The sequence below is a fragment of the Zootoca vivipara genome, chromosome 3, assembly GCF_963506605.1.
Source record: "Zootoca vivipara chromosome 3, rZooViv1.1, whole genome shotgun sequence".
NCBI lineage: Eukaryota > Metazoa > Chordata > Lepidosauria > Squamata > Lacertidae > Zootoca > Zootoca vivipara.
The window spans coordinates 21,552,974-21,562,307 of record NC_083278.1 but is presented as its reverse complement, the minus strand read 5'-3'; the positions used below and the strand labels follow the sequence as shown (position 1 = coordinate 21,562,307).

The following is a 9,334-nucleotide window of genomic DNA, read 5'->3' as shown; positions in this document are numbered from 1 at the left end:
CTTTAGCTAACAAAGACATTCACACACTCACACACATACAGACACCCCATTGGAAAGTGTAGTGGTAGCAGTGGCGGGTTGCATGTTGGATGTGGCTTGAGTTTTACATACTCTCTTGCAATGCATTTGTAATTTCTATGTAACATTAGAAAACAATGTAGTTTCCACGTGGGGAAAAAAGAAGATGGCAAACAAATGCAAAAGGGAAGACTGTATTGTGAGCACGGGCCCACAGGCTTTATGAACTATCTAAAATAAATTACTATTCACATTTTGTACATGGCAAGCAGCAGTAGCTGCCTGACTCCCCTGCTGTTACAGAGTATGATGCTGAGAAAAAAGAATGAATGAAGTGAGAGAGAAAACAGAAACAAGGCTGGGAATGAAGATTTGTAAACATGGGCTCCCCACCCCACCACCTCCAAACCTGGCTGGTTTGTACTGGAGTTTACATGGAAAATAAACCAAAATATAGTCTCTTCATAGTCACAAGTCACTCTACCAGGAATAGGAGTCATTGTATAACATATACGTGCTAGGTAAAATTATTATGGAATGCGTCACAGGACAAAAAAAAGATGAGTAAATGCTTATATACAATGGATAGTGTGTATAAACCCTGTATATTTTGTTTTTGTTTTTAACCAGTATCATACTCAGTCATTCATACCACACTAGTGCAAAAAATTGTGCATTAACATTTTGCAATACAACAGCTGACTGGGAAGTTTGTAGACTGCCTTATGTATGAATATCTGAGATATACTGTAGGGTTGTTCTAACAGTTGACAAGATTTCAATGGTAAAGCATTTTGTCGATGTGTGTGCAGCCCCCGAGGAAGGTTGTCTTGTCTTCTCTTTCAAGAAAGCTTCTTTTTGTTGTTGTTGTTTAAATCTCCTCCTGAATGTTCTTATTTCTGGGGATAATTTATGGTGCTATTGTTTGTCACAGTTCCCAATGGAGTGATCTGAGTGCCCAGAAGATTGCATTGAAAGGCATCCAGCCACTTACAAATGTGAAAGTCTGAGGCATTTAAATATGACAGATGGATATGACTTGGCAGTCTTCCTTCAAAGTGTGCCTTGATTTGGAGCAAATGCAGCCAGGTATTTCAAATCCACCTTTGAGATGAAGAAATTATCTTGGTCTTGATTCCCCAGAAGACTTGACGTTTCACCAGAAAGCCTTGCTGCGTCTATGCCGGTAGATGTTAAAAAGATCACAGCAGCGAAGCCTAGAGAAGGGAAACTGGTATATGGCACCAAAGGAATTACTGCTTGTCCATCAGAGGTATGGCTATGAATCAGTCAAACTGGGCACTGAAGGCTATACCACTGTACAAACTGTGTTCAGAGTTGTGTCAAATCTCACAGCTTTTGCCTCTGTGGGTTTTAAGTTTGTATCATACATAGGATTTTCAAATGACGCTTGTCCATTGCTGTTTTCATGTCCAGCATAACCATTGTACTGCACTTTTGGTCTTGTTCTGGAGTGGGGAGGGAAGAGGAGGATAAAAATCAGAGCCTCAGCCATCGAAAGTGTTGTCACCAACTTCTCAATTCATGTAACTTGTTTCTTGTGAAGAAAACATGCAAAAACCATGACAGGGAAAAGATGAAAGCTCATTATCACTTAATTCATAACATTTCCTACCAGTAATACCGGGGGGGGGGGGAATCTATTCCTTTTAGTGCAGTCTGCTATTCAGTCTGCTAAACTGTAGGGCAAAAATACCTTTATTTCTCTGCTAGGTTTAATCATTAATCCTGACTTTAAGTGAAATAAACACTTCAAGCAATATAGTAGTAGATGCTGCCAAAAGTGGAATGGAACAGATGGGAATTGCTTCCTGGTAGGTTCTGAATGTTTTCTTTCCAGTTCTTAAAAGCCTGCTAAATGGCAAGAAATGCCTTCAAATCATTTCCCTTTTTGGTCATTTTTAAAAATTGATTTCAAGAGCCACAAATAGCTGCAATCTTTCTGAATTTTAGCAGCAGGGTTTACTGTCATTCTTTTCATTAATATAATGTAAATAATTTCAAAGTTTCTTGAGATTGTAGTGGGCTGACTGGGAAAAATGGGTTGCAATCCTGTGGTCAGAATTGCAATCAAATACCCTGTTTCTCCTATTTTAAGACGTAGTCATAAAATAAGCCATAGCAGGATTTTTAAGCATTTAAGGAATATAAGCCATACCCCGAAAAGTGATAGGCGCAGCAGCAATGCCGGCTGCGGCAGGAGGAGGAGGGGAAAAAATAAGAAATCCCCTGAAAATAAGCCATAGTGGGGTTTTTTTTTTTTGAAAAATAAATATAAGACGGTGTCTTATTTTCGGAGAAACACAGTAGTTCTAGAGTGACCATGGGGGCAGATGAAGACATGGAGCTCTGCACAAGCAGAGGATTCCCTGTTTATTTGAGCAACGGCCCAGGGCCAGGATTCAGACTGGCAGGAGACTGCTCTGTTCATGCCTTGCTTTTAAGTTTCTCCATTCCAGGAGCAGCTCCTCACAATTGTCCCAAAGCCCCTTCCCATCTGGTGGCATCTGCCAAGGTGTTAGGGACTTAAACTGGAAGAAAGGTTTGCCCGTGCCCCCAGTAGTTCTGGAACTCTTGGGTAGTTCTAGAACTCATCCCAATAGGGCCATGAACTCTGCATTTCCTTTTAGAGGGGATTAGGAAAGCCCTCCTTGTACGAAGCTGTGTGTGCACAGCATTTTACCATAGTCTCATGCTTCAGTGACAGCACCACATGATTGCTGCAATCTTGCAAAGGGTCATGCTACAAATCTTAGTAAGAACAAGTTTTAATCTGTTATATTCATGGGTTGTTTTTTTTTTTTTAATTCTCATTTCAGATACCCTGAGATGTACTGAAAAAACTTGATCATGAAGAGGTATGTAAAGGTTTTTTTTTTTTTGCCAATACATTCCCTGTCTTTGATGCCCTACTGTAGTTGGGCAAAACTGAAAAATATTGTTCTGAATTCCTATTTAAGCTAGGCAACACCCCATTTACACACTTTCGATATGTGTGCAGCAGCCTTTGCATTCAAGCTTCCTCCCAAGGGCAGGGGCACCTGACTCAAAACTACTACACACCACCTTAATTTGTAAGACATAAAAATGATCCTTCTGCTGAAGGTTATTTTGTCTCTTAACAGGGTTGTAGTTTAGGACATTCAAGATCTGTTACTTCTAGTACTTTTAAGAGTGTTGCATGTATGCTTATTTAAAACTAATCTATCTTCTCGGACAGACATTGTTTTATGTTAGACCAACTCTAGCAGCACTCCCATAAGCTCCCATGTACCAGTAGGGTCCGTTTATCTATTTATTCTAAGCTCCCCACCCCCACTAACATTCATAAGGCACTGGGGGGGGGGAAGCACATGTAAGGCACAATGCAGAAATCCTTTCAAGTCTCATAAATTTAAATGGAAAAAATTAAGCATGTGCTTCAATATCTCCCTTGAAAGTGATGACTTTTGGCTGTCTCATGTCCACTGTTTAATAAACCTTAGGCTATGGATCCTGTGCCTTGGAGTAAGTATCAGTAAACTCAAAATGTATTATTTCTGAGTAGAAGATTGCACTGTTAATGTGCTATGTATATTTTGTATGATACAATTGAGGCCAGGTGATGTCAGCTTTTCAACACAGCGATCTGGTGTGACATACCAGAATGTTGAAACAGAGGGAGGAACATTTACCCTAGCTTAAATTGCCACCACTCCTGCTGGGAGAGCTGAGGTGGTTTCACCCTGGCACCTCATGGGGAAAGAGGCAGTCTGGTGCATGGAGGGAACAAGGTAGTGAGGCAAGGTGCCTGCCTTTGCCCAAGCGGGTGCGCTGTGTCTTTACTCCTGGGGTGACCGACCACCCCAGATGAAACACACAGCTCTCCCTCCTGGGCAAAGGTAGCCAGGCACTGGTAGCTGCCTCTGCCTTCATAGGGGCGGGCTATCTTTTTCTCCTGGGAGAAAGAGGTAACCCGTCATGGAAAAGCTAATCCACCTGCCCCACATGAGCCAAAAAAGCGGGGGGGGGGGCTTGATCAGCTTTTCAGCTCCCTGGGGGCTGCCTCTTCCTCTGTCCCATGGCAGCAATGGCGCCTGCCTCACTCATCCTCTGCTGCCTTGGCACAGATTTGGGGGTCAGTTGAGCTACCTCTTTCTCCAATGAGGGGCATGTGGCTGCCTGCTTCTCAATGGAGAAGTCTAACAGAGCCCTCAACTCATCTCTGCCTCACACAACCTGGTGGTGGGATAGGGACTCCATTCCACTTCTCTGCTGAGGGGCAGGCAGTCGCATACCCCTCAATGCAGAAGTTTAAATGAGCAAAGGGAGGAACAAGCTACATCCCACAGTTGTATGAGGGCCAGAGAATGATGGGTTTCACCCGAGGGTATATTGCAAGTGAAAGAGCCGCAGCTTATTTCTCCTTCAGAGTGCTGGGTGCAGAGGGCGTTTCACTTGCAATATACCCCTGGGTGAAACCACGATTGTGCTCTGGCCCCTTACTGGTCCTAAGTGATGTATCAATACCCATTGCCTAGGGGTGGTGAACCTGTGGCTGGGCAATGTTAACAATTAATTGTCTGGAACTGGTACAATGGTCAAACCACAATACAGTGGTGCCTCGCTAGACGAAATTAATTCGTTCCAGGACTCAATTCGTCCTACGAAAATTTCGTCTAGCGAGGCACCGTTTCCCATAGGAATGCATTAAAAGTCAATTAATGTGTTCCTATGGGCTCCGGGGGAACTGGTGGTGGCGGCGGCACTTGCTCTCTTGGCTCGGGGAAGGAAGGCAGGCGCTTTCCCGAGCCAAGAGAGCAAGCGCCGCTGCTGCCAACAACAGAGCCGGATCGGACGAAGCTTCAGAAGCATCGTCGGATCCGGCTCTGTCGGGCGGGGTGGGGGAAAGGCGAAGGAACGATCCTGCACCTTTCCCCCACCGCTGCCAAGCCCCATGCCGGCTTTTCACAGCGAGAAGTGGCGGCGGGGGAAGACCTTCCCCCACCGCTGCCTCTTGCCTGCCTCCCCTGGCACGGAACGCAGCTTCGGAAGTCTCCGAAGTTGCGTTCCGTGCTGGCTTTCCGCGGCAAGAAGCGGCACAGTCCGATGCTCCCTCCCCCCACCCGACAGAGGCAAATGTCGGATCTGTCGGGTGGGGGGAGGGACAAGCGGCTCTGAACCCCGGAGCCGAAGTGCGGCGGTGTGGGGGTGTTTTGCCGCCTGCCTTCCCCAAGCCAAGGCAAAAAGCCCTGGCAATTTTTCGCTGCACGCTGGACTTTGCAGTTGGAGGTTTTTTTTTCTATGGCCACGCTTCGCAAGACGAAGTGGCAGCCATAGAAAACCTCATCGTCTTGCGAGGCAACCTCCAATCGCAAAATCCATTTCTCTAGTGAAAAATTTGTCTTCCAGGGCATTCGTTAAGCGAGGCACCACTGTACCAGTTTTAGACTTTTTGAGCCGGCAATACATTGCGCCTCCCCGGCTGATGCCAGCGCAGTGCACGTCACTCTGTCTGCGCTAGCAGCAGCCAGGAAATTACAATGTATTGCCAGCTAACATTTCATTGATCAGCAGAGAGGTGGGGAGCTTAAGGAAGCCCACTTCTCAGCAGAGCAAGCGTGGTGTGGAGTAGGGCTGGGCAATTTCAAACATCGTGATATATCAGTATATCACGATGTTTTAGTTGCTGAAAACCAGATATCACCCAACCCAACCTGCAGCTCACCAGATTAGACTTGGGCAAATCTGTCCATTTTGGTTTCTCTCAGTTTCTAATTTTTCCAATTGTAAGTGCAGCTCTCCACATCATTTTGCATTTTTTAAAAAAAATTTTTTTCATGAAAATCTACATTTGCATGCAAATTTCCCCTCATATATGTATTTTCAATGCAAATGTACACATATTCTTCATATTATTATTTATTGAATATATATACTGCCCTATACCCTGAAGTCTCGGGGCGGTTATTCTCACTAATGTATGAATTTTTATCCACACTTAGCCAAATATATGCAGTTTGTACCCATTACCTGGTACTTGGCTTGAGAACTGCATACAAACTCAAAAATGCAAAATAGTTAGGCTACTCCAGAAGTTGTTGGACTCAAACTGTTTGTATCTGCAACCAATTTTCATTAGAAGCTACCAAAATGTTACTTGTTGTTTTGCTGCTTGGGCTATCAAATTTGTACCTTGTAAAATTTGAGCAGTTAATCTTTGTTAAAGCTTTCTCTTCTCTCTACTCTCAACAGGCAGAACTTTGTGCACTTAATTAAATATGTCACAAGAGATTAGATCCAGCATACCTGTGTTTGTAGAGGTAAAATGCAAACCCTGATAATATTAGAGCAAAGAACGGTACCAGGATTGCAGCTGCAACAGAACTGCTGTTTGTACCATAGAAGTGATTGGGATGATCTGCGCCCGTACTTAAAGGACCTGAAAAGAAAATGAAGGGAAGGGAAAGAAAATGATTTTTTTAAAGGGATGCAAGTATAAGCATGTTAATCCAACAGAAGTATGGCTGGCAAAACAAGCACAATTTTTTAAAGTACTTGTATGAATGCAATGTATTTTGTAAATGCAATAAACATGTATAAGATGTCTAGATCTATAAATAAGTGCTGAGCTATATAATCCTATATGAATGCATGCAGCTGCTTTCCTCAGACCAGGCACCCCCAAACTGCAACCCTCCAGATGTTTTGGCCTACAACTCCCATGATCCCTAGCTAAAAGGACCAGTGGTCAGGGATGGTGGGAATTGTATTCCAAAACATCTGCAGGGCCGAAGTTTGGGGACGCCTGCCTCAGACCATTGGCTTCTCATGGTTCCAACAGGAGGATTCTAACATCACACACACCCTATGTAAATTCTGTCATCATCATCACCTCCATCCCCTGGCAAAGCTTGAAAAAAGGATTCAGAATATTCAAATTTAATCTGATCCACAATTGGTAACAATATCCCTTAATAGTCTTGGAAAACGCAACCTAGCTTTTTCCCTACAGTTTGAAGATACATACAGAATTCAGGACTACCAAAGTCATTTAAACTGCACAGAACATATTAAAGACTAAGTTGCAAAAGCCATTTAAAGCACTGTTATAATCATCATTCTGCATTGATGGTCTTCATAGAAGCATCCTGCAGTTATCTTATTAGGTTGCTGTTGCATCAAAAAATGAAGTGGCAGCATGAAATAGTTGAATTAGATATTTAATGGCACATTTAAACTAATTGAGACGATGTGGTAGTAATTGAATACAATAAATATGCTTTTATTTACTTCAATGGTTGGCACAGTGATTTGGCACAGTGATTTGAGGTTATCAGTATTCAATAATAGACTATATGACACTATATAGGGTTATAGCAGCATTCCTACTTTGTCTTTGGAGCATAAATCTTCCAAAATCTTTTCCGTGTATGTCACCTTGATATGTGAAGACACCTCTGTCGAGTCCCGATGACACCTAGAACAAAGAGAATGTATCAAGATTCCTGAAAACATTAAAATCAAGAGTGGACAATGGAACCATCTTTTTTTGTTTGCATTTCATGATTACTGATACACCAATGAAACAAAATCATCAGAATAGTTAAAACAGCCAAACATTTTTTAATAACACAAAAATCCTGGTTTTCATTTGAACAGATTTGAACAAATAAAACTATACATCATGATGAAGACCCTTTTGCATTTGTAGCGTTTGTTAGATTACAAATTATTAAATACTTGAAAGGAATGCTGCAGTTATCAAGGAAGAGATGAGGCCAGAGCCTTCCAAATTTTTCATGTTGGTGACACACTTTTTAGACCTGCATCATTTCGCAACACAGCAATTCAGTTTGTACTAGTAAACCGGAAGTTAAACTAACCACTTTCCAGTTCCGGGAGGAGCACGGGGAGCATTCGCGCAGCACACACACTGCAGCTGACACACTAATGTGTTGCAACACACAGTTTGCAAAGCTCTGATGTAGGCTATGGGGTCAGATGCAACTCTCAGGGGTGTCCCACCTGCCCTCCCCAAGACATCCTTTCTTTGGCCCTCTTGCCTCCTCCTTGATTTTTGTCCTGGTTGTAGAAGGAGTAGAAAACAGCAATGACAAGTGCTAAGAGCTCCGGTTTGGATTGCCTTGGGCTGGAGCCATAGATTACGAGGAGCTTCCTCTAAGGCACGGGTGTCAAAGACAAGGCCCGCGGGCCAAATACGGCCCGCCAGACCTCGTCATGTGGCCCGTGTAGCCGCCGCTTGCCTGCCCGTCACTTGCCTGCCCGTTCGCCCGCCGCTTGCCACTCGCAGCTTTCCCTCCTCTTGCTGCTTGCTGCTGGCTGCAGAGGCGCTTCCCTGCAATGCCTGCAATGCCCTGCAGGGGGCACAGGGCCCCGCAGGCGGGGAGGCGGTGGAACCTGAGAGCGCGCGCGCCCAGCTCCTTCCCCTTCCTCGCCCTGTCGCACTTCCTCCGTTCCTCCGAGTCCGAGGCGACGAGCAGCAGCTGAAGCAGCGACGGCGCTGGCCGCCCGAGCGCCAGGGCCGTCTTCAGCTTATCTGGCGCCGCGTGGTGCACAGATTCCTCAAGCGCCCCCACCCTCACCCCCACCCCCATGTTTCCCTCTGGGCGGGCAGCGGCTGGAGGGCGGCTCCTCTGGCTGGACGGAGGCCCCGAGCACCGTGCATCGCGGCATGGTGGAGTCGGGCAAGCGCTGTGGGGCTGGAGGGCGGCTCCTCCAGCAGGGAGGAGATGCCGTGGAGGAGCTGGGAGCGTGTGAGAACCATGCACCCCTTTTTGAACTCCTGAACAACAAGAAGATATGATTCTGGGGTTTCAAAAGCAACTTTAAAAACCCAAACCAGAAATTTGTTTGTTACAGCAAATGGGGAGAAGCAGCAGTGAGACTGGGCGGGGATGAGAGGCAGAGAGAGTATGTTAAGTTTCAAGAGAGCAAGAGTGAGATCGATGGTGGGGGAGATGTTTAAGAGAGGAGAGAAGAAACTTTTTTTAAAAAATCTGCACTGATCGAGGGAGGATCTCCAGGATCTTTCCAGCAGTTCTCCCGAAGTAATCACCATGTAAACACAGCTGCTGCAAACCCCAGGAGTTACGAGAGAGAGAGAGAGCGCACTTTTACGCACGTATCTCTGCACCCTGCCGAGGTTCCCCCCCCCCGCACTCCGCTTTTCTTTTGAAAGGCGTTCCGAATGAGTGGAAAGTAATCACTGTGTCAGTTAAAGTGAGTGTTGCAGGGAAAGCGGATCCTAGGCGCTGTGTGTGTGTGTGTGTGTGTGTGTGTGTGTGTGAGAGAG

General features: G+C 45.1%; 1 protein-coding gene across 1 annotated transcript in view; it reads right to left on the bottom strand.

Moving 5' to 3' along the window:
- Window positions 1-231: 231 nt before the first annotated feature.
- CSMD1 (CUB and Sushi multiple domains 1) overlaps window positions 232-9,334 on the bottom strand; it is a 915,553-nt gene continuing 906,450 nt past the window's right edge. Inside the window, exons 68-70 of the mRNA XM_035109950.2 lie at window positions 7,411-7,498; window positions 6,328-6,460; window positions 232-1,487 (exon numbers count right to left, since the gene is read on the bottom strand). Coding sequence (XP_034965841.2) covers window positions 1,328-1,487; window positions 6,328-6,460; window positions 7,411-7,498 — 381 coding nt within the window. The 3' untranslated portion in view covers window positions 232-1,327. The remainder of the gene's footprint in view (window positions 1,488-6,327; window positions 6,461-7,410; window positions 7,499-9,334) is intronic.